The 26,691-nt window shown below is 35.1% G+C and overlaps 1 protein-coding gene and 1 long non-coding RNA gene across 2 annotated transcripts in view; one reads left to right on the forward strand and one right to left on the reverse strand.

Annotated features, from left to right (window-relative positions):
* Window positions 1-12,265, reverse strand: part of LOC149414471 (uncharacterized) — a 35,574-nt gene extending 23,309 nt beyond the window's left edge. Inside the window, exons 1-4 of the mRNA XM_089644188.1 lie at window positions 12,023-12,265; window positions 10,596-10,745; window positions 10,227-10,430; window positions 8,745-8,809 (exon numbers count right to left, since the gene is read on the reverse strand). Coding sequence (XP_089500314.1) covers window positions 8,745-8,809; window positions 10,227-10,430; window positions 10,596-10,745; window positions 12,023-12,176 — 573 coding nt within the window. The 5' untranslated portion in view covers window positions 12,177-12,265. The remainder of the gene's footprint in view (window positions 1-8,744; window positions 8,810-10,226; window positions 10,431-10,595; window positions 10,746-12,022) is intronic.
* A 10,381-nt stretch (window positions 12,266-22,646) lies between these two features.
* On the forward strand, window positions 22,647-23,249 carry LOC149414472 (uncharacterized). The gene is made up of 2 exons (XR_016304119.1): window positions 22,647-22,788; window positions 23,101-23,249. It is a non-coding gene; the product is annotated as an uncharacterized LOC149414472 (long non-coding RNA).
* The last annotated feature ends 3,442 nt before the right edge of the window (window positions 23,250-26,691 follow it).

Here is a 26,691-nt window from a genome sequence, read left to right on the forward strand (position 1 = left end):
CTCTCGCCCTCTGTCTGTCATGTCTGGTGAACGTGATCGACTCCGGATCGATACGTTGCGTTTGGGGTACAAACCCATCCTCACCATTCGGAACTCATGGACCTAATGGATGGCGAGTTGATACCAGGACCCAGTTGATCAGACCGAATATACCTCCATCAACTCCCTCCAATGATAACGTTGCGTCATCGTCCATACCACAAAAAAAAATTGTGATTTTTTTTTTTCTTAATTCTCCAAGTCTGCCATGTCGCGTGTAAATTGTCCATTATTTCAAAAATTGATAGTAAATATCGAATTATTTCTTGTGTCACCGTTGACATTTACTTTATTGAACTTAATTTCAAAACAATTTTACAAATTGTTATTATGAATGATGATGATGATGATGCCCTTTATTTAGAAATAACAAGATGTTCTTTTCTTGTTTATAAGATAAAAATTTTGATAAATAAGGTAAAAAAAATATATTTTTTTTGTGGCAACCTTGAAAAAATTTGTGGCAACCTTGATAAAATATATGTTGCAACTTTGAAAAAATTTGTGGCAACCTTGATAAAATTAAATATTTATTTCTTTTGCCAGCCCTGGTTTTTCCGTACTATTATAATACTGAACAATGTATTATAATAGAATATTATTTGTTCACGTATTAAATCCACACGAGAAAAAAAAAAAGAATCACTTTTCAAAATGAAAACGATTACCTAATTAGAATACACATTTATTATTTGAAATTATTAGCGAAGACGCAACCCATGCTATGAACTAATGGCAATGAATCGACTCCCGTTACTTCGATATGCGTTGTTATTTGTGTATAATAATAATAATATTCAGTTGTCAACTGCATTAATAAATAAACATGTTTCAATTTATTATTTAACGGCACCATAAAGGAGGAATGATCCCTAACATTCACACAATTCCTTAAAACAACGCACATAAGAAATTCATACAATCATGCGATAACAATTTCACTTTTGTCACTTTTACAGTTATCGGGTTAACATTTAACAAACAAGGTTAACATTTTAGGTTATGTATCAGAGCTCCAAGAGAACAAAATAACCCTAAACCATCCAAAAAAAAACACAATCCTGACACATTTATAGCCGTGTTTTAAGTGGGTCGCCAATTGCTACGTAAAGTCAAGGAAAGAGAAAAAAGAGTAACATTAATGTATATTATTTCGAATACAATACAAGTCTATACACTCTACCGTGTGAGTTATAACGAAAACAATATAATAAAAGCCAGATACAAGCTTACCCCCAAGGTTCCGACCACGCTTTATCTATCTAGCTAATTAAGTAACATCCCACTCGAGCTGGAGCAGCACCTCATCAGGCTGAGCTCCAGGGGGCTCCAGACGGAGCAAGAGGAAGAGTCAGTTCCGCCTCCTGGCGACTGTCCGTGGCAGGAAACTGGCAATCTGGCGACTGAGGAAGAGGAATCTGGTGCCCGCGGTCGCATCCGTGTATCCTGGCGAGGATTCCCTTTATGCAAGGAAAAATAGGCCTCCCTACGGCCCTGGTGAAAATGCGGTCGGCGTAGTGCCAAACCGCGAGAAAGAATACCATCCTTAGGCTTCCGGTAACCGGGCACAACATTTCAAGCCACTGGCTTCTTCATCCCATAAAGGATGGGTCGGATTCAAGCAGATCACACGTCTGACTCCGTTTGCGATTCATGATGCCGCGTGGTTACAATATTCGAACTAGCCACGGAACCAATTCCACTATGGAACCTCGTATTTTACTCCATTTATACGACTCTATAAAACTAGACTTCGCCACTCCGATTAAAGGGAAACCATTCCCAAACAATTTCACTCCGGAAAACTGTGACTGTCGTCTGCCGAGAGATCAGGCCCACTCTCTGGTTTCTCTGCAGACAAGGAAGTGTTTTGTTTCTTTCTGTTTCCGCCCGGTACAGATTTTAAATTTAAAATTATGATTCGAAATTTTACCAAAACCAATACCAGCGACAATCGCCCAGTTCCTAACTAGGTTAGAGAATCGGCGAGGATAAATGTGATGATGCTGAATAAATTAATGAATAAAATATTAAAACAAAAGGAGTCTAGCCCTGCATCATAACATTTTTTAAAAATGATTGAAAATGACGCTACACAGAAACCCATCCCACGAATTGAAGCAAAGGGAATTCGCCTTAAATTGGAAAAACTTGAAACGGCATTTATGATCGTATTTTGGACAGATTAAATAAAGTGAGTGCTCAGATTCAGAACTCATCTGTTGATGTACTGACGGTATCTGATCTTTATGGATCTCTTCTCGAATTTACAATAGCAGAGCGAGAAAACTTTGATTTTTTCAAAAAAAGCACTTAAGCAATATCAGGGCGACATTAAGAGTAAGAGGAACACTAAGAGAAAAAACTTCATAGACGAAGCATCAAATGAGGAAATCGAAACAACCTCCAGAGACTCTTTCAGAGTCAACACCTTTTTGGTAATTCTGGACAGACTGAGAGCTGAATTAGAGAGAAGACATGGTGCATATATAATCTTTAAAGAAAATTTTTCATTTTTAACAAGAATGAGTGAACTTTCAACACACAGAGTCTCAGAAAAAGCTCAGTCTCTTGTGCAATATTGCTGTAATGATTTAGAAGACGATTTAGTTCAGGAATGTGTACACTTTTGTAGTCACATTTCCTCTAATAGAGAAACCTGAATCGACATCATTTCTGAATCCTTTTAAATTTTTGTGGAAACAATCTCTGTGTAATGTTTATCCAAACTTGGATATAGCTCTCCGCATCGCACTTTGCACCCCGGCCACAAATTGTTCTGGAGAAAGGAGTTTTTCCTGTTTAAAGCGTGTGAAAAATTACCAAAGGTCTTCACTGTCGCAAGAAAAACTTAACTCTTTGGCTCTTCTGAGCATTGAACCAGACTTAATGAATACTATAAACTATGAAGATATTATACATGATTTTGTCAATAAAAAAACCCGAAAAATATTTCAATTGTTGTTATTAAATTTTATTAATTAAATTAAATTGTACTAATTCGTTTGTTTATATTATTTTTGAATACCTACTTCCTACATTTGAATATTTATTTTGAAAATTGTGTGTCACCTAATGGCAGCCTAAAAGTGAGTGTTTATGTTTTTTTATTTTTTTTTTTTAAATATTTTTTTTATGATAGATATTATCGGTGGCGATTTCCAAAAAGGGGGCAGGGGCGGCGCAAACGAAGTGGCCTATACTTGTGAGAAGTACAAATACGGCCCTGACTGTATTATTGAATGGGCTAGAGCGTAGTAAATATTTTAAAGAATTTTTAAGTTAAGTATATTTCTTAGACTAATAAATATGTAAATGAGTTTTCTTAATCTATTTATGATATTGTTTATGTGAGTTTTCCACTTAAGGTTACTATCTATTGTTACACCTAAATATTTAATTTCATTTTTATTTGTTATGCATAAATAGTCATTATTTTGGCAAGTAAATTTTTTGAATGTGCATTTTTTTTAATGTATTTTAATATTTAAGGTAACAAAAGGGTTTTTTTGCTTATACTACAAATTAGATAATATGTTTGTTCAATATTTAATATTTTAAAGTTTTTATCAAACCATTCTTTTAACGTATTGATATCTTTGTTAGCAATTATTTCAAGTTCATTCAATGAATTCGCTTGAAATATAATTGCAGTATCATCTGCATATGAAATGAGTTTTCCTGTTAATGGTAATTTAAAGATAACATATAATATGAATAGAAGAGGGTCAAAAATGGTGCCTTGTGGTATTCCAAAGTCACTTGTGTTCGGTTCACTGAGAGTGTTATTTATTTTTACATATTGATTTCTAGAGTTTAGGAAACTTTCTATCCACATTTTAGCATTATCTATAATTCCTATTTTGTTAAGCTTGTTCAGTAATTTTTATGACTTATGCTGTCGAAGGCTTTCTTTAGGTCTATGAATATTGCAAGAGATTGTTTGCCTTTGTCTAGTGCTTGATGTATTTTTGTTGTTAAATCTATAATTGCGTCCTGTGTGCTTATTTTTGTGCGAAATCCAAATTGTTGGTCACTCAATATATTATTAGTTTCAATAAATTTTAGTAGTTGCTTTTTTGCTACCTTTTCAAAAAATTTAGAGATATTTGACAATATTGAAATAGGTCGGTAGTTAGTAACTTCTTTAGCATCACCTAATTTAAAAATCGGTGAAATAATAGTTTTTTTGTATATAGATGGAAAGATTCCCTTTTTAAGACGATTATTTATGATATGTGTAATAGGTTTTTTCAAAAAATTAAGATTTTTTTTCAGAATTTCAACGGTGATCCCATCAAAACCTGGTGCTGACTCAGTTTTTAGGTTTTGTATTATAACAACAGTTTCTTGTTCAGTTATCGTTTCGAATGTTCTGACCGTTTTATTTAACGAAGCTACTGGAATTTCTAATGTGGTGGTATTATCTATGTTGTTAGTTATTTCGTTTGCGAGATTTTTTCCGACTTTTGAAAAAAATATTTAAAGCATTCGCACATAGTTTTGGGTTATCAGAAACTTGGATCATATTATTGTTAATGTATAGCTTGAAAATGTCGCTTGTCTTTCTTTTTTTTATCAATTATTTCATTTATTGTTTTCCATTTTTTTTACCATTGTTACCTGAATTTGTAGCAGTTATTTCAAGCCCGCTACAGAGTAATAACATTATTAGCAGTTCTGTCTGGCTCGCTTGAGAGCAATGACTGCAATCAGTTCCATCTCTGATTTACAGCTGCTTTACCACATGGCAACTCCGCCACAACGACGGGCTTGCGGTCAGCACGGCCACCTCGACGCGTCAGTAGATATTGATCTAGTGAGTGGTTCATTTATGCGTCAGTATTCCACAGGCGGCGGTATCGGAGCGTTGTGACAGGGAAAGACACGAGCCACCTCATGGGCCGACACGACATATTACGAGTTATGATGACGACGCAGTTTAGCTATTTTTGCCTTGGTCATCCATCGTTCTTCACATAAAATATTAGCTTTCCCGATGGCACTACTTGGCGCCCCTTTTTACCATTTATCAGGTTAGTTAAGTTTTTAATGTCACAAACCTTATTGTCATTTCAATGTAACTTTAAATTTCCAACCGTGCATTCTAACCTTCGGTTGATGCACACGCCTGAGATATTTGCTATTGATTAAAGAGTTCTTATGTTATTTAAAGATGTAGAAATAAAGATTGTATCTTGGAATCATTTCCTCCTTTCTTTTATTTTCTACAATATGTTACCACGTAACCTGAAATAATCGGCGCGCAACGTGCCCTTCACCTTTATAATCTCGTTTCAATACCGCCCAACGTGGTAATAACCTTCGTTTCAAATTTAACACCTTTTGTTTATAGAATTCTTCTTTGGTCATTTTAATTAGTGCCGTTAGTTTATTTCTGTATTTTTTAAAGTGTAAAATAATTTAATTATTTAGTGGGAATTTTTTTGTTAGTTTAAATAATTCTTCTTTTTCTCTAATGGAAACCACCATTGGTAATCCATGGTTTTTTTTTTTCAATTTTTTTTATATATCTTTTTTGTTGATTTCATAGCTTGAATCCTTTATATTATGCTTTTGTAAGGTGTCATGAAATTTTAAAGCACTTATATTTACATCTTCTGTGCAGAGTATAGATTCCCATGTTTAGTGAGACAGTTTTTTATGAAGGGTTTGTTGGTTTATCGATATTTTAGGAATGTTAGATTTATTACTATTATTAATGTTTTTTTTTCTATGTTATAGTTAAGAATACATGTATGATGGTCCGTTATGTTGTTTCTCGATATTATTGTTTGAAGATTATCAGTGTAGTTGGAGTTACACCATATATGATCAATACACGATGGTATTTAATTATTAAATTCTCTAGTATATTTATTTATATAGGGTTTAAAATTTAAAGCGGTCATTATGTTGATATAATGGTCCTTTTCAATAGTGTGATTATTTTCAGCAATGTTAAAATTAATATTACCAATTAGAAAATAATTTGTACATGTATTATTTAAAATAATATTATTTAATTCTGCAATAAAAGTGGATGTAACAGCTGAGTGTGTCCTGTATATTGATATTATTTGTAAAGGTAATTTAGTATTAATGCTCAATCTTATAATAATACAGTTTGCATTAGTCATATTCGTTTCAGTAAAGAGTACCTACGTCTTTAAAAATCGTCTTTGTGTATATAACAATACCACTATTTTTGTTAATATAATGTGAGCTCTGAAAGTAGTTGTAATTGGGGAGAGTTGGGATGATTGAGTTGGTTTTTAAATGGGCTACAGTCAGTATGATTATGTAAGGATATTTATTTAATACATTTAGGTTTACTAGAAAACGATCAAATCTTGATTAATGTAGTCATCCATTTCTAGTTTTAGCAAAAGGATTAAATGATGCAATTTTGTTCAGTGAAGCGAAGTAATATATTTTTAAAATATTCTGATATTTGTAATCCCATCCACACAGCATCCCCAAAGATGACATAGGCCCCGAGGGAAATTATTTTCTTCAGGGCCTCCTGTGTGGAGTAAATATAAAAAAAAAATCGTACTGTATATAGTTTTTAAACGGTTGTGAAACGTTTTATTTAATCACATTTAAGGTTTTGAAGAATTTCAACGATATTATAATTTCTAGTAAAGTATAAGAGTTTTTCGTAAATGGAAATAAATTGATATGTAAATTACTGGGAATTAATATACAGAAAATTATACAAAGTACTGAAGATATATTATAGTTTTTATAATACAATCTAACTAGTAAATTAAAAATTAAATTAAAAAAGTAAATTTTGGCAAAACTAAAATCAATAGATTTTAAAAGGAACAAAAAATAATGTTTTTCACTGTTGACAGCAATTGCAATAATATTGTTTTTATGAGTGATCATGTAGTTGAGTTGAATACTATTAAAATAATTTGTGCCATAGATTTCTGCTGTAGGTACAAATAGAGAAGGATTTTGACAGTTGTTCAAAGCAATAACAACAATATACAGTTCAGTGGCCTTTATAAAAACAGTAGAAAATTTCTGACACTTAGGGTTAATATCAAGAATATAAGATTTATATTTTTTAGTACGGAAATTACAGGCACTGTTTAGTTGAATTCCAAAACAAGGATTTTGTGATAGTAATATTGTTAGTAGATAAAGTACTTAATGAATTTTTTTACCAAAAAGTTAAAGTTGGCAATACTGAAAACAATAAACTTTAAACAGTTAATATAATTGAAATTAATAAAATACTTCGTTTTTACCACTTTGATTGTTTATTGCCAACATGTTTCATGGGCAACACTTCTTTATAAAGAAGTGAGCGTTGCTCATTAAACATGTTGTTAATAAAAAATAAAAGTGGTAAAAACGAAGTATTTTATTAATTTCAATTAAAATGGTGCCACAAAATAAGTTTGCTGTGTTAGAAGAAGTTAAAAAAATGTTAACTAAAATAATTCGTCAACTTACTTTTCACAGCTTTTCATTTTTTAAATGTTTTTCTTCTATAGAAGCAAGTGCTTGTGTTTAAAAGAGTGGTGAGCCCCAAGATGAAGAATATGTAGTGTTTGTAATCGATAATGATTTGAGGAAATATGATTATTAAAAAAAAATGTAAAAAAACAAATTAAATTTATATTTATTAAGAAAAAGATAATTAATAATGAAGTAAGTAAAATGACATGGTTCACAATGCTACAACTGGGCCACTCGACCTACTTCTATTTTAAGTGTTTTTTATAATGTTTATATAATCGAGTTGAAATATGTGCACTTATATATGATATAAGATTTTCACGGCCAAAAGTATTTTTGTTATTTGTTATGTGTTATTTAAAAATAACACATCTGCCCTGATGATGGACACTGCAATGTTGTCCGAAACGTAAGCTAAAGAAAGAGTTAGCGCAACACGGCATAACACCCCAAAAACAAATAACAAAAATATGCACTTATAAGTTATAACATATTTAGTTATATCGCTGTTATGTTAATAACAATTCACCCATTTTGCTTTACTTTCAGAAGATGTCTTAAAAAACGAGTATAAATACAATATTTAGTGAGAATAATGGGTATGTTTCAGTTTTATGTACCTTCGGTTACAGCGCATTCGCTCTCGTTAAGCGAAACTTTGATGATGAATAAATATATTTGTTTGAGAGATCAGTTTCATCGTGCAATTAATTAATTAAAATAATATATAGTATATTTTCGGCACGTTCCAGAGTGGAAGATACTACCAGTATCGCCCTGGTGTAAGACCACCATTCAGAATTGAAACGTTGCTCCAAATGGCTATAGCCGTGTTAAGTGACTAGACCTGAATAGCCAGGTACTTCCCCACCTTCCTCTTTCCCTTCCCCACTTACCTTCAGCCTCACAACATCCCCCAATTGGGGATGCCATAGTCTCACTGGCTCCAGACGGGAGCAGTTGGGACTCTTGTGAGGTATTCACTATAAAAAAATTTAAAAAAACATCCCCGGCTCGAGTTCACTGCGAGAGTCAGCTAATTGATTGCGATGAAGTAGAGTTTTATCATTTCTGGCTATTAAACCAGGATAGCTGGCCTGGATATTGAGTATCTTTTTTGCGAAATGTCAGTCATTTAGTTTAATTTGACTAAGACACGGCCAATAGGCCGGCATTATCGTTACTCACCACATAAATAGTTTCGTTCTTGTTGGCCGTATTCTCACCTTTTCTTCAAAATTGAGATGCACTTTTAACGTTCTCAGATGCACGAGCTGTGTGAGTTGCGGAGCTGCTTACAAAAAATATTGAATAAAATTAAGCTTCTTAACCTTAGCTTTACTAACGATTGTAAATTATTTCGTGTGTAGTTCGTTTTACTCCATGGTGTTTAAGATTGTGTCTCGTCAGAGAGACCATTCGACAAAATGAATAGTTGCACTTACAACATGAAAAAGGTTTTTCTCCACTGTGAGTTAGCATGTGGCTCTTCAGATGGCCATTTTGAGAACATGAATAATTGCACTCGGAACATGAAAAAGGTTTTTCTCCACTGTGAGTCAGCAAGTGGCTCTTCAGATTGCCTTTTAGAGAAAATGAATAGTTGCACTCAGAACATGAAAAAGCTTTTTCTCCACTGTGAGTCAGCAGGTGCTTCATTAGATCGCCCCTTCGAGAACATGAATAATTGCACTCAGAACATGAAAAAGGTTTTTCTCCACTGTGAATCAGCATGTGCCTCTTTAGATCGCCCTTTCGAGAAAAAAAATAGTTGCACTCGGAACATGAAAAAGCTTTTTCTCCACTGTGAGTCAGCATGTGCCTCATAAGATCGCTCCTTCAATAACATGAATAATTGCACTCAGAACATGAAAAAGGTTTTTCTCCACTGTGAATCAGCATGTGCTTCATAAGATCGCCCCTTCGAGAACATGAATAATTGCACTCAGAACATGAAAAAGGTTTTTCTCCACTGTGAGTAAGCATGTGGCTCTTCAGTTGGCCACTTAGAGAACATGAATAATTGCACTCATAACATGAAAAAGGTTTTTCTCCGTTGTGAGTCAGCATGTGGCTCTTCAGTTGGCCACTTTGAGAAAATGAATAATTGCACTCATAACATGAAAAAGGTTTTTCTCCACTGTGAGTCAGCAAGTGCATCTTTAGATAGCCCTCCCGAGAAAATGAATAGTGGCACTCGGAACACGAAAAAGGTTTTTCTCCACTGTGAGTCAGCATGTGTCTCTTCAGATTGCCCTTAAGAGAACATGCATAGTTGCACTCAGAACATGAAAAAGCTTTTTCTCCACTGTGAGTCAGCATGTGCTTCATAAGATCGCCCCTTCGAGAACATGAATAATTGCACTCAGAACAGGAAAAAGGTTTTTCTCCACTGTGAGTCAGCATGTGGCTCTTCAGTTGGCCACTTTGATAACATGAATAATTGCACTTGAAACATGAAAAAGGTTTTTCTCCACTGTGAGTCAGCATGTGCCTCTTTAGATCGCACTTTCGAGAAATAAAATAGCTGCACTCGGAACATGAAAAAGGTTTTTCTCCACTGTGAGTCAGCATGTGCCTCATAAGATCGCCCCTTCGAGAACATGAATAACTGCACTCAGAACATGAAAAAGGTTTTTCTCCACTGTGAGTCAACATGTGGCTCTTCAGTTGGCCACTTTGAGAACATGAATAATTGCACTCATAACATGAAAAAGGTTTTTCTCCGCTGTGAGTCAGCATGTGTCTCATCAGATTGCCCTTTCGAGAATATAAATTGTTGCACACCGAACATGACAAATGTTTTTTTCCAATATGGATGCGTAAGTGCCTTTTGAAATTCGACTTATGAGAATTGGAATAGTTACAATGAGAACAAAATAATTGTTTCTCCACAGGATGCGTCTTCTGATCTGTAGAAAAAAAGAAAGTAATTCGATTATAAAGGCATAATACAAGAAAGTAATTCGATTATAAAGGCATAATACGACTTAGTATCTACACTTGGCGTAAGAAAGCACAGAAATTGATAACAACGATGGCAGAATTGTTAAATTTCAGAAAAAAAGTGATTTTACCGGATTGGACAATTCTTTGAAAGCGTTCTGAGCATTCCTTTTTAACATCCGGCAGGTCTATGTCAATTTCCATACAAGAGAATCCCCCATCATTATCTTCTCGGCGTCCGAGTTCCTCCTTGACGGTAATAGTCTCCACATTAATGCAAGCTATAACATGAACGTACATTGATCATCGATATTAAACTCATTTTAAAAAAAAGCTTAAAATAGAAACAATAAAATAAATCACTGCAGAAGTGAGAAATAAGTGGAGAGAGTTCAAGGTTATTTTAAGAATATCAATAAGAACGACCCCGAATGTCCGCTTCAGAAGGAATAAGCATTTGCTCTTGAGTACCTTCAGTATGGAGTTGTTGTTTTTAAATCAATGGAATGATAACATGTATTTTTAACGAATGAGGATGAGGTGGAAACTTGAGGAATCGAGCACTTATTGTAAGCCTTGGCGGCTTATGTGATCGTAGCGTATGGTCACATCAAACAAATCACAAATAAACTCCTCAAAACAATACATATTTTCCTAGACATAAGAAATTTATATAAAATAAAATAATTGAAAATAATATTCTTGGCAATTTGCCAATCATTTATAAAATATGGAATAAATGCTTGGGGAAGAGCAACAAACTCGGCTATCAATTCATTAGAAATCGCACAGAAACCGATCTGAAAGGTAATATTAAAAAAACATAGACTGACTGATACAGACCAAATATTCAACAGTTGTGACGTACTAGATATACGCCAATTATACGTTAAAACACTACTTAACTACATTTTTGACCAAAAAAACAAATTTCAACATGCAAAAAATATCACTAACAGACCAGTTAGACAAGCGTACAAAGAAAACATAATAACTCTGACGGTAAATACAAGTTTTGGACAAATACACTATCAATACCATGCTATAAAAGCTTTCAACAGTCTACCACTTGAAAATAAAATTGAGGAAAACAAAAATAAATTCAGACACAAAATTACAAAATGGATTAAAGAACCAAAAAGACAATATTACCAAAATTTTAAAACATAAAATAATAAAAACTATACGTAACACACAAAACTTTGGCTGTTTCCTGCAAAGATAAAAAAAAAATCTGGTAAAAACTAAAATAACTGCCACTAAAGAGGAAAACGTTAACAAACATATAATGTTCTGTCGCCATGGCAATCCAAAATGGACTTGTATTTTAATTTTTTTTATTTAAGAAACAAACATTCCCGGGTTACGAATAACCTGAGAACATTTGAAAATCTCCAACTACCACCACAGTAAGCGGATAAAATTGCTTGTGTTGTGAGGGAAGACTTAGTCAGCCGAGGAATTGAACACACTACGCCTGGGTGGGACCCAAGCGCGATGTCAACTCAGCCACCGACCGGTCTAATACAATTTATTTAACATAAGCAATGCAACTCACTGGCTGTCTGAGAACTCTCCGCATATCGCAAACATTCCTTCTTTACATCTGGGAGGTCGAAATCCATATACGTGTACGGCATTTCACCTCCGCCTTCTTCCTGGGGCCCTGGTTCCGTTTTGATGAAAACAGTTTCTGGATTTACTAGATCCATGGCACCGCTGTCGCAGGGTTTGGTAATTGGTTAACGCCGAAACAAATATATATACCTGAAACAAACAAAGTTGTAACGTATTCCTACGAGCACACGAAAGCATTTAAATTATCGATTAGATCAACAGATATGAAGTGTCAACTTCAAGGTCAAGATAGTCACAATATGTATCCCTTATTTCAAATATCATTGTTTTGACAGAATATTCCAAGCAAACAAAATTTAATAATATTAAATACAATACAATAAGCTGAAGTAAAACAGAGATCACGGGTCGTTGCACAAATGCATTAATTCATAAAGATTGACAACTCGACCTTCTATAGAATTGGTTTGGTCAAGATTTTAACCTTAGATCTGACAAATTTTAGCATCGGTGACGGCCCACCACACCATCGACAAAGAATAGAAGAAATTTATAAAAAGGCTCAACTATAGACAATATAATTCTGCTTCGGAACCTACCGAAAATTCAATTTATTAGCCTAAAACATAAGTGAAATGTCACCCAAGACAACAAAGTCCCATCTGACAAAGCGCTGTCCTAACCATAACTGATTAGCAAACGCAAAACACAATCGGAAATGAAATTGTAGGATTACGCGTGACTATATATCGCCCTTGAGGTGATTTTGCACAAAAACGGCGCTATACAAGTCATCCAATATTAATTATTTTATTATTATTAGGCTAGCTTTAGACTTGTAAGTTTTTTCGTAAATTTACGACTTCTAGCCAATGGGCATATTGCATTTTGAAAATCCAATACGCCCATTGGCTAGAAGCCGTAAATTTACGAAAAAACTTACAAGTCTAAAGCTACCCTTATATCTACATTGTCAACATCGCACGTAGTGCACATTGCACATCACTCTTAACCTTTCCCTTACTGTGCTAAGGGCCGTCTGTTTCAACAGAATGCTAAATCGTGAGCTAAGTTAAAAATTTAACTGTCAGTTAAAGTAACAAGGATGTTAAATCGGACCGCGCGCTGTTTCAAGTGCCTTTATGCAAAAGTAACAGTTACTAGTGTGGCCAGTCTAAAAAGCAGAATATTTCTCGAAATTACGTGGAAAAACGCACGGCATTAATTTTTGGTTCGGCCACACCGAAGATTAAATAATGATCTCTGGTTAAGTGACTGTCAAAATACAGAAGTTTGTTGTGCGTCATCATAACCTCTTCTGACTTCTTGTTTGTTATTGTGTTCGAATTTTTATTTCAGAATTTAATTTTTACTTACATGATGAAGATCGATTTATAGTTTTAGGAATAATTTCTTGAGAGTATTGGAGGGGCTAGTTTCCTTTGATTAATAATTCCAACCAAACTTTGTAAAAAATGTTTATATATTTATTACATAGTTTCTTTTCAATTATAATTTGTATATTGAAACATTATATACACGGTTTAATATAATAATAAGTTTTATACCAAAGTTTATGAAAAAAGATATACTTTTATTAGATTGTTTTGTTCCTAGAAAAATATTTCTGTGGGTATTTAAAAATAAATAACGACCTGTTATAATATATACGATATTACACGGAAAAAATATAATTTACTATCCAGTAGTCGTAATATCTCCCTCAATTTGATCCGTCACAAATTTTGCAAGCTCTTTCGACATGCGATACCGTGCCAAAAATTCGGAATCATCCCAAATGACCATATTATTAACACGGGGTCGAAATGTTTTTGGCTTTCACTGTAAAACATATTGCATGACGAATTCATCTTCACTACTGTCATCTTCGATAATATTAATCATGATTTAATAATCGTTTCGTAACAACACTCAACAGAAGAACCTTACGTATAGAACTGTCAAATATGTCAACATGGCGGAGTAACTCGAGAATCGCGAATAACTCGCGAGTAACTCTCGGATTTCGGGAAGTTAAAACAAAAGTTAAAAGTGACGTAAAACCAGGAGTTAAATTGATTGAAAAACGCATTTTGGTGAAATTTAACTTTAGCTTTTACTTTTATTCTTACTTTTACTATAGCTAGCGTTGAAACAGACGGCCCTAAATAAAATCCACGCGTTCCGGTGCTGCATAGTCAATACACATCTCAAAATTAGCGATTTAGTTTCGGAAAAATATTAATATTTATAGTTAATCGCTTATGTTTATTCATCCACTGGATCGGCCACGCGAAATAAATAATTTTGCCTCGATTGCTCGAGATATCCAGACGATCATTTATTTCATTTTTCGCAAACATTACTTAGAATTTTTACATGGAGTCATACAAAATTGTTATGGTGCTATATAGCCAATGAGTTATCCTGTATTTTGCCGTTTGTTTCATTTTTGTAGAATTTTTAGAAAAATATAAAAAAAATCGTAAAGTTTAATATCGCGTGAATCCTGCGTGTTTGTTACTTTGAAACTGCCGTGACAGCTACTTTTTGAGGTCATCATTAAAATATTTTATATTTATGTATGTTGTCTGTGGCTTACTTGATAATGAAAGATACATGTGTATGGAAAAAAGATTTCATTTTAATCGTAAACAGCATTTCAGAAATCGTAGGTGAAAAAAATATTTTAAAGAATTTGATCACGGACTGTCCAAATGTAATGAATTAAATTACTATATTTAGTACATTTAACACACTGAAATTGTATTAAATTAGAAAGATAATTTTATTGTCTACAATTACCAATCGCTGCCTTAGTTCTTGTATGGTCAATAGACCATTTAGCAAATTTTACAGGAGACGTTTTTTTTTGTTTTTACAGGCAAATTCTAAAAAATTCTCGATTTTGGTCATTTCGTTTAGTACATATGTGTAACAGGAAATTTTTAAAGATCATTTTTCGAAGATTGAAGCTATAAAATGCCCATATTATGACTTTAAAGGTGGACGTTGAACATGGCATGAAAATGATGAATGATTATTTTGGATGCTGAACATAATCGTCTGGAGATTGAACAATTCGGCTCCCATAAGTTTAAGGTATTTTTTGTTCAATTAGCCAATTAGTGGTAAATTGTATATATAGGGGGATTTTCAGATTTCAAATACTTTACTTTTATCTTAGTTAGTAGTTGAGTTAAAGAATTACTTTAAAATATACAAACACAGTCCTTGAGTTGATTTTTCACAAAAACTGCTGTATATAAATCATCCAATATTTTGGAAGTTTGAAAAAATGCACAAGTACAAAGGTACCTACCGCTAATATACTACTATCGGCTGTCGGTGCATGCATGATGTGAAAAATTCTTACACCGTACATATTACGGCCTCCGTGGTCTAGTCGTACTTTTGACTAGAAATCCGGAGGTCGCGGATTCAAACCCCGGCGTGCGCAAGTAAATTTTATTTGATTCATTTATGTTATTTCACAAATTATTCATTTAAAATAATATATAGTTTATTTGCGGCATGTTCCAGAGAGGAAGATATGGGGTAAAGACCACCATAAAAATTGAAATAGCTCTAGCCGTGTTTGGTGATCAGATCTGAATAGATACTCACATACCATCTCTCTTCTCCTTCATCCTCCTTCCTCTCTTTCTCCTCTCCATCTCCTTCCCCTCCACACTACCTTCAGCCTCACAATATACTAATATATCCCAATTGGGGATTCCATAGTCTCACTGGCTCCAGATGGTTGGGAGCAGTTGAGACTGTGTGCGGTATTTCATTAAAAAAAATCGTGGTGCGTTAAATTATTGAAGTTCAATTTTCAGCTGAAATTTTTTATTTTTTTATTGTTTCGTTACCTACATTTGATAAATGTAATTTTTAAAGTTTACTCACTTCAGAAAGATTTTTTCTTTTGGATGGTCTTATTTGCCGTGAGCTTATTATTTATGTTGATTGTCGTGGGTAAAATATTATTTTTTTAAATACTTTCAGCTCTTAAAATCCTAAAATTATAATATCCCGTGATTTGGGTTATGGGTGTGCGCTATTTAACATTACATTTATTGTTGTTAGTCGTTTGCCTATTTGTTTTTATTGTAGTTCCTACATAAGAATATGTTTATTGTTTGTTATGTGACTAAAAAAAAAAAAAAAATCAGAAACTTTCAATTGAATGAATTCAAAATTGAAATATTTGGACTTCGTTTTCATCAGCGATCTCAGCAGTGATAACGGATAAAATATGTGTCGTAGATGTCTTTCAATCAGACTATGAGGACAGTCGACTTTTTGCACATTTCCATTTCCTGGCTCTTTTGTTGTATTTCTTGAATAAAAATAAGTTTTAATGCACTAATATAATTTATTAATACTCATTTTTGGTAAAAGTCTTAAGTTTGTAAATAAATAAATAATAAATGAAGCATCCTGTACTTTAAAAAAAATATTATATTCATAACTTTCAGTGTTTGAATGTTCAATATCCAGGAGAGTGAACAAATAAGAACTGAAACATTATTCCGTGAGTGGATATTGGCACTCGAAAAATGCTGAAAATGTCACTTAAAAACCAAAAAATATGTTTTTTTTTAGCTTCATTAATGCGTAATATATCTGCATGTACTGTATCATATAATAATAACAACCATGGTTCAAACAATCAAAAATATTTCATTAAACTTTATAAACTTGCAATCAATTCTCCATTGTACACAAGCAGGCAAATCACGCTGGCTGACCTTTACAAGATGGCGGATCGGCTCTTCAAATCACTTCGCGCGCTGCTATACGGGAGGTAGGGAGATTGGCCATCTAGCCCACTATGGGTGTTATATATCATTGCCTGCAAGGGTTTGCAATAATTTCCACAGATTTGTGGTCAGCAAAAATCATTAAAAATGCTGATTAAATCTGAATAAGGTACTTTGAACTTAAACAAAGAAGCTTAAATAACCTTGTTTGATGTAATCGTGGCTTTGTTTAGCAGTTTTAGCATCATAATACTCGGTATAGGATCCAGTCGAAATTCCTTATTGGTCTTAGGGCCCGTTCCCACTTCCGTTTTTAAATTGGAGGCGGGTCCCGTTTTAAAATCGGATGCCCTACGGCCCTGTTCACACCTCCGTTTTAAAAAAGGATCCTACTCTACGAAAAAAAAAAAATTGTCGATTCAATCAAAACATTTTATTTGCTCATTCTTCAGTAGACGATCGTGCGCAATGGACGACGATGAAGCTCTTGTTGTCATGTGGTACTTATTAAAAAGAAGGAAAAAAGTGAAAAAAAAAATTTTGGGTTCACCCAATCATAGCTGAAAGATTTTCTGTAGGAACTTTCCAAGTGTTAATTGGTGAGTTGAGAAGTGATTAACTAAAGTTCTTTAATTATTTTAGAATGTCCTTCCCTGTCCTCCTCTTTCTATCACTTCCTTTAACCATCTACTGGAACGAGTTTCAGAGAGCTTAATATATAAAAATACTAAAAATTAGAGAGTACATTTGTCTTGAAGAAAGGCTTTTGATATTTTTAAGGTAAGAAAACAATAACAACTCAAATATTTTTATAGTGTGTTTATTAAACTAATACGCTCTTCCGTGCATCGTGCATCTAAATATATTTTGATGCACGATTTACGAAAATACATTTTAAAACAAGTTGATAATTTACCAAAATCTTTACTTTTTTTTATTCTAATTTCTCAAAATCCGGCATGAATAAACAGAAAATTTCTCGCCAAGCCCATAATTTTAATGATTTTTTTTTAAACCCTTCTGTCGTTTTATCCTACAGCCCAACTCTTTCTTCGACTAGTGGGATAAAATTTTCGGGATTTATTTCCTTATCAATTATTATAGTTTTAATTTATTTACTCAACAAGATAACCAAATACAACCACGCAGCGTGCCTGCTTCCTTGCGACTGGGAGCGGCCAAGAAGGGGTCGGGGTGTGGCGGGTACTCTGCCGGAACGAATAGGCGACAAGTGTGAACAGATCCATACAAAACTATGAGCGAGCGAGTTCCGATACGATTTTAAAACGGACGCGCTGCACTGGCAATCCATCTGACAAAAAATGCCAGATTCGTTTTAAAATCGTGTCGGACAAGTGTGAACAGCTCCATACATCCACTACAGCCGCTAGGGCATCCGATTTTAAAACAGGACCCGCCTCCGTTTTTAAAACGGAAGTGGGGACGGGCCCTAAGGGCCAAGTAAGGGAACAGGTTCATCAAAAATTTCAAACAATATGTTGCACTTTACTACAATTTGTCAACTAGTTTTATTTGATAAATAATATGATATGTCCCTAGGTATATACATGATTTGAATTCACAGAAAGGCCAAAGCAAACACGTGCGCCCGCATCTGTCTCTGTGATTTTACACGCAGATGGAGGCGGCAGTCGGATATTATTAGACCTTAAATATTTAGTCAATAGCGTGGCCGGAAATCGCAATAAAAAATTTGAAAGCCAACTTAGAAATACACCCATTAGTCGGCAGATTTAGCTCTAGCCCCTCATAAAGTCGTAAATCTGAAATGGGTGTATCGTTAAGCCAGCGACCCGGCAGTAAAAACCTTCGCCCAAGGCTAGGCCATTGCAATTGTTTGAAGGTCTTTTGCACAAATGTAATTTTAACATCTTTTAAAATAATAATAACTCTAGCGGTGAGGATGGCGATGCCAGCGCCACGGATTCAGACAACGTACCGAAGTGGGGTAAAGCGGAACCACTTTAGTTCCAGCACCCCACGACAGGCGCTACGGTCGCCAGATCGCGCGGGTGAATACAACTGATTCAGCTCTAACAGTCACGCTCTCGCCCCCCCCTTGGGGCGGTCGCCCAGGCGCTTCCTACCAGGAAGCTGCCCTCTCGACAGTCACGCTCTCGCCTCTCAGGAGTCATCATCTTGCCTCCCCTTGGGGCGGCCGCCGAGGCGCCTCCGCCCAGGAGGCTGCCCTCTCGGCGGCCACGATCTCGCCTAGTTCTCAACAGTCACGCTCTCGCCTCTCAGGAGTCATCATCTCGCCTCCCCATGGGGCGGCCGCCGAGGCGCCTCCGCCCAGGAGGCTGCCCTCTCGGCGGTCACGATCTCGCCTAGTTCTCAACAGATTCCGCAACCAACAGTCACGCTCTCGCCTCTCAGGAGTCACCATCTCGCGTCCGCCGAGAAACCTCTTGCCATCCCCCTTGGAGCGGTCGTCGAGGCTCTTCCCGTAACCCCGCGAACTTCCGCCCAGGAAGCCAAAGTGGTCGCCAGACTTCCGCCCAGGAAGCTGCCCTCTCAGAAGTCGCTGCCTGCCGACTCCGCCCTTCGGAGCCTTGGCCCAGGCTGAACTGATTCCGCCCTTCGGAACCAGCCGAAGTTGCCGCTTTTGTGTATCAGTGATAAGTGCGAACGTAGAGATCCGCGGTTCCAGAAACATCGCTAAGAGAAGTGCCTGAGCAATTTTTTTCATATTTAACTCGTTACGTGACCCAACTTTTAAGACATTGAATGAACAATAATTAAGGATTAAGTAAAAGGACAATTAGTTTTAAGAATTACAATTTAAGACTAGTATTAAGCTAAGACTAAAACTAACCCTTAACTTTATACATATTTTTTTTAAATAAATTTATAATAGTGTATGCAACTAAGTAACTTCTTTTTTTTGTAATCGTTCCTCCTTATCTTTTATATGAATAATATTAATTATTAACTTCCCTTAAGTAGAGTTATAACAAATATTCTAAAAGGAAGCAAGTCCAGCAATAACCGGTGCCTCAGAAACATCATTTAGACGGTTCCAGTGACAGCAACGAAACCGGTTCCTTGTAACTGGGATTGGAAAATCGACCACCTCTAGTGACATTTCCATTGCGTCTTGCATTGTCGCACAAGTCTTATTGCTCCCCTTTCCTGAAATAACATCGTATTAAATGCACACTATTTGTTTTATATTTATACAGTTTAGTGTCACTTCAGTGTACATAACATTTCTATCCCGAAGTTAATCACATTCTTGAACTTCTACTTTTCTAGTGACGTTTCTTCAAACGCTTGGAGCTGTTGCCTTGCACGTAAGTTAGTTGGTTCGTGTTATATTGTTCAAGACCTAAGCCCTTTAATTGGTGCATGTTTTTTATAAGTATATATCACATAAATCACATTCGCGATATAATATGTTTAGCTAACCAACACCAACCAGGTTAACACGCAACATACGGTTCAAGCGGTTGTTCATTGTAGGTTAAGAGCCGTTGTTACAAATGCCGACCGAGTGATTAGTTAGTATATATCTCCACTGAGCGGAAAACTTAAACTTATACCAATTATCAGTCAATTTCGTTAGGAATTACATAGTATATTTTGTCTTGCGTTTACTCATCTGGTCACGAAACACGGCTAATGCCATTTAAAGCAACTTCTCTATTCTGAATGATGATCTTTTACCAGGGTGATACTGAGAGTACCTCTCAGTTGATACAGGAGCAACTGGTTCGACTCACTCAAATCTACACCATTACGAGATAGGTTTGCGAGTAAGAGTTATATTTTCCGACATCAAGTGTATTATTCGGATTCCATAGTACTGGATCCCTCAATACAGATGTAAACACTTCCGTTGTTGCTATTCCATCTGTTTGTAAGATCAGCTCGAGAGGCCGGTGATCTGTCCAATCAATATCGTAATATATTTTTATATCAACAATTTGCTTCAAAATATTTTTCGTAACTAGACAATGGTCTTATCACCTGTTAGAGCTGTGTGCGTCACTAATATTAGTGTAGGAATCCGCAGGTAATAATTCGACGTCGTCACATACATATTCAAATTCTGACAGAAAGATTAGCTCCATTCCAAAGAGTGAGTCGGAATTAGTGTTGAAGTCTACGATAATAATTGTGTTAATGTAATCTTTATCGTCATTTATTGCTTGTAGGGAGGCAAGGCAGTTAGAATATTCCTCAAAGTTGTCAGTTGAACAAGTTGGTATGTAGATTGTAAAAATACTTAATGTTTCATTAATCAACCTAACCTCGATTCCGGCCATCCGACAGTTATGCATTGGGATTGCGGTAACCCTTAAATTTTGTCTATAGATTATCCCCACTCCACCGTGCGGTCTTTCCAGGAGTGGCCCATCGGCGATATTAACGGCAGAGGTTCCCAAGCTGTAGAAATTCGCGTGTATATTTGATAGGAAGTCGATATCTGTAGGGAGTAACCAAGTTTCTTGAACTACTATAATATTGTGTAATTTGCAGAGATCATGTTTAAATTTTACTGAACTGCGAACCGATCTGCAGTTCACGGATATAATTCTTAAATTATTACTTGTCATTTTGATGTTTAGTTGATATGCGCGATTCTATAAATCTTCGAAATACAATTCCCTCCGGCCAGAGTTCTTCTGCCAGGAATTTCTTTACTTCGATCGCTTTAACAGAAAGATTAAAGGTGTAAAAAGGCGTAGGGCAGAAAGGCTTGATTCTTTCAATCTTGGTACCTTCCAAACCCTTTCCTGTTAGGTAGGCATTGATGTCTTCCTCGGTGGTTTCCACGGCAAACCGCTTAATGTAAACCGTCGTGATTAAGTCAGCCGACTTTAATATTATTGACGTTGCTTTACCGCTCATGTTTCGGTTAGCTTTCCGCGTTACTAATGTAAATCCGTTTTCGTAAGTGCAAACTCGGACGATCACAGCGACCAATGTTTCTACGCTCGGTGCGTTCTTTTGTATTTTTCATGTGTGTGGTAGTTGCATTATTGTGTGCGTTCTTAGTCACAGCTGTTGAGTAGGACTCTTCTGTCGGTATTTGTTTACTTTTAAGATGAGGATTACCTACATTTTTGCCACAATTTGGTTGCGAGTTCTCGGCTAAAGCGCTTTGTCTGTTTGGACCAAGTAGTGTTGTATTCTCTTCTCTTAGTAAAGCCAGTTCTTGTTTTAACTGGTCATTTCTTGTGACTGAAGGGTTTTTTAATTCGGGTTTAATGAGTGTTATTTCCATTTTCATAGCGTTAAGTCTCTTTAGGAGTAAAATTCACGGGAGTAAATTGTGCAGCTGTCTGGCGACGAATACAGGTAGCCTATCAGGGTATGTCTACTTCAAAGCCCTCAGGATATCCTGGAGATCTAATCTTGCCGTCTCCTTTCCACAGATTTCGTTTGTCCGGAAGTTTGTCGAACAAGATAGTCTTCGCGTTCTTTATTTCCTTTTCCGAGAAGGCGTAGGTACATAATTACGTGATGGCGATCTCATCGAGAGTGCCCGCCTTGTTTTGAATAAACGCGAGGCACTCATTTATTATGATATTACATACATTGCACGACATAGCTTAACAATACGTCCTTCCAACACGACGGTTGCCGGAAGCTTGAATTTCAATTACACTTACTCGTATAACATTTTTAAACATTTGCTCTCCATCTTAATATTTGACATCTTTGATGCACGACGTCAAAAAAACATCTCTGATATTTATCTCTCCAATAATTTGAATATTTCGTTCCAACTGAACGTGATGAGTTTAACCTAATTATAGTAACTTTTTGTGTAACTTATTTTTAGCGGGGACCAATTTTCAGAAGGCTATGGATCTTCCCAACTTAGAGAATGTTTCCATCAAGGAGGAACCAGGGTCCCAGGAAGAGGGTGGAGGTGAAATGCCGTTTACGGATATAGATATCTACCTCCCGGATGTGAAGAAGGAATGTTCGCAGTATGCGGCGAGTAGTAAGTTGCATTATAATTTAATTCCATGTAATTGAATGACTAATACGATAGGAAACACAATTAACAAACTGTCAACTGAACCATTACTATTAACCTTTTTGTAAAAAGCGTTTTAAGCTTTATGTGATAACATTATAACTTGTTTAACTGTCTGTATAATTTGATTAACCTTTCTCCATCTTGATATTTGACGTCTTTGATGCACGAGGTCATGTTTCGTCCTAGATATTTATTGTAGGTGTTCCAGTTTACCTCCGAGATATTACATATTCCGTTCCAACTGTAAGTGATTATTATGTTATTTATTTTTAGCTGCGACCATTTACCAGGAGGCAATGGGTCTTCCCAACAGTGTTTCCATAAAGGTGGAACCAGGGTCCCAGGAAGAGGGTGGCTGTGAAATGTCGTATACAGATATAGATATCTACCTCCCGGACGTGAAGACTGAGTGTTTGCAGTAAGCGGAGAGTACTCCGACAACCTCCAAGTTGGGTTACAAAGGTATGTTGGTTTCAGATGTTCGGAATTCTCTCTTGTTTCCAAGACAGGACGTATATCTTGTTAATGACGTCCTAACCGTTCATTATTTATTCTGTTATTTTCCTTTAAATTTATCTTCACTGTCAAATAAAGCAAACTTTTTATTTAATATACTCACTATCTCCCGTTTTCTCAAAAGACCTCTTCTAGTATGTGATTTAAGTAACATGCATGTTTTTCATATACTATCTACACGCATTGCTGTGCTCAGTCTATCTGTGTAGATAGTGAAATATTAGCGCGTGTTTCTTTTGCGTCCAACAAAAGGCACTGTTAATTAAACAAGTTTGTATAACAGATGGCGCTGGTTTACAAAAAACATGTTTTTTCCTATCACAGGTGACATCTTTATAATATATAAATACACGCGTTTTATAATTGAGTCGTGTAATTTCTATACCCGCTATATCAACTTTCATTGATTTGGAGAAAACCGCAAAAAACTGTCACATCTCTAGCGTACATAAGTAAATGCATTACAATTTTTTATATAATGAATTGGAGTAATAAAATTTCGAAAAGCATTTATTTTTCTATATATGTCTAGCAATAATTAAGTAATTTCGATAAATAAAATGGATATAGCGGATTTTGATACTCACTTCGTGATTTTGAAAGTCAACTGAGCCGACATGGCGGGTTTAGAAACTCACGCGTAGATCATTTTGACACACGAGCGTGGCGTCAGAGCGGCGGCCATATTGTATTTTGGCAAAATAACTGCTTGCGATTCGTTGAATCCGATATAGCGGGTTTTGATAGTAACTTTCTGTATGATATAGCGGATTTGGTTTCTCACTCGCAGTTTTAACATGGTTTTTGGTCATGATAAGGAGGGTTTTGAAACTCAATTTTAGGCTCCTCTTGTTGCTCGCAAAAATGTGAACAAGATGTCATACTCAGATCATTTTGTCAAAAAATCGGATATAGCGGGTATAGAAATTATAGGATTCAATTCAACTTTGTGTCAAAATATTAAAGCATTCGGTGTAGAACTTTCGGAGACTTAAGATATTAAACAAACGATTATTGACATTTTATTTAATATAGATCGTTACATTAATATTTACGCTTTGAAAAAATTAAACAGGCGGCCGATTTTTAATTTTTAAAATTAACCATTTTTATTTATTAAAAATATTATTAATATAATATATTATTAAATCAAACTTTTTTTCCAAAAAAACTAACATTAAAAAAAAATATATGTATATAAATATATTATAAATATATTATATTTATATATTACACATAACATAATATTATAACATTGAATCTAAGTAAGAATCGTGGCTCCCTTATCAGGAACAAGAGCTCCTCTTTTCTGATAAGGTATACATGACCAATTATGTACCTAAATATTATATTTTGCAAAATATGTATGTATTAATGTAACTTTGATCTATATTAAAATAATAAAAATTTAAAAAAATATATATATATATACTAATAATATTAACCATCAGTTAACCATGCTCGTCCGATTTTTTTTATTTACATATTTTTTTTTTTTATTTGTGCATCACTAACTAAGCTTTATGCCCATTCTTTTCAGACTTATTGGTGAACCTGAAGAAGCATCCTGGGGAAAAACGACACTCTTGTCCGCATTGTTACTATTCTTGCATTCGAAATTCATCGTTAAAACAGCACTTGCTTACCCATAATGAAGAAAAACCCTTTTCATGTTCCAAATGCCGTTTTTCATGTTTTCGAAAGACTGATTTAAAAATTCACTTGTTTACACACGGTGGAGAAAAACCCTTTTCATGTTCTGACTGCAACTATTCAAGTTCTACTAAGGGACAACTAAAAATTCATATGTTTACTCACATTAGAGAAAAACCTTTTACATGTCCCGACTGCAACTATTCATGTTCAACAAAAACAAATCTCAAAGTTCATATGTTTACCCACAGTGGAGAAAAACCTTTTTCATGTCCCGACTGCAACTATTCATGTTCAACAAAGGGTCAGCTAAAAGTTCACATGTTTATCCACAGTGGAGAAAAATCTTTTTCATGTAGCGACTGCAACTTTTCATATTCAACAAAGGGACAACTAAAATTTCACATGCTTACACACAGTGGAGAAAAACCTTTTTCATGTCCGGACTGCAACTATTCATGTTCAAGGAGGGGAAATCTAAGACGTCACTTGCTGACCCACAGTGGAGAAAAACCGTTTTCATGTTCCGACTGCAACTATTCAAGTTCATCAAAGGAACAACTAAAAATTCACATGCTTACCCACATTGGAGAAAAACCGTTTTCATGTCCCGACTGCAACTATTCATGTTCAAGAAAGGTATATCTAAGACGTCACTTGCTGAAACACACTGGAGAAAACCTGTTTTAGTGTCTCGACTGCAACTATTCATTTTCCAGAAAGGGACACATAAAAATCTATATATTTATCCACGGTGGAGATAAACTGTATTCTTGCCCCAAGTGTAACTATTCATGTTCAATAAAGGGAAATCTAAGAAGTCATTTGCTGACCCACAGTGGTTAAAAACCGTTTTCGGCTGTAACTATTCATGTTCAAAAAAGGGACAGCTTAAAGTTCACATATTTACCCACAGTGGAGAAAAAACCTTTTCCATGTCCGACTGCAGTTATTCATGTTCAAGAAAGGTATATCTAAGACTTCACTTGTCGACACACATTTGAGAAAAACTGATTTAGTGTCCCGACTGCAACTATTCATATTCAATAAAGGGAAATCTAAGCGTTTAAATAAATACATTAAATCGAAATCTCTCATCCGTTTCTTTAAGATTTTCCCTTACATCCGTCGATAGAATTTGTGAAATAAATATTTAGATATTCCCAGTTTTATTTAAATCTTTTATGAATTGTTGTAAAACTGACGTCAATATTATTATGAGATATTTTGTTTCTGGGAAAGTAACGAAACCGGTTCCTCTTAAACGATTCCGTTCATAAATAAACCACTATCTAGATCGATATCTTTGGGCTTTTTGTGGGGAAAAGTTTGTCATCAACTCAACCACAAACGACCACAGATAAAACGGACGTACAGTCCAGATAGTTTGTAACGATAGAGAAATATCAAAGCCATTTATTAAAAAGTTTGACGATATACAATATAACTCCACTTAGCGAACATTGTTCATTCATTGGCACAAAAAAAAAAAAATTTTAAAAATAAAAATATCGGAATGCAGTAAAAGAACAATGAAATCTCACAGATATGCACATATTAAAATATTTATAACATACACACAAATCATCCAAATATAATTGATAACAGTGATCACCTATCTACTACCTAGGGCCTAGGCATCTTGTAGTTCTGACAAGAAGCGCTAAAATATTAATTGCGCCACGCGCCGCTTGG

Source organism: Hesperophylax consimilis, chromosome 20 (assembly GCF_061612785.1).
Source record: "Hesperophylax consimilis isolate HC1 chromosome 20, BYU_Hcon_1.0, whole genome shotgun sequence".
Lineage (NCBI taxonomy): Eukaryota > Metazoa > Arthropoda > Insecta > Trichoptera > Limnephilidae > Hesperophylax > Hesperophylax consimilis.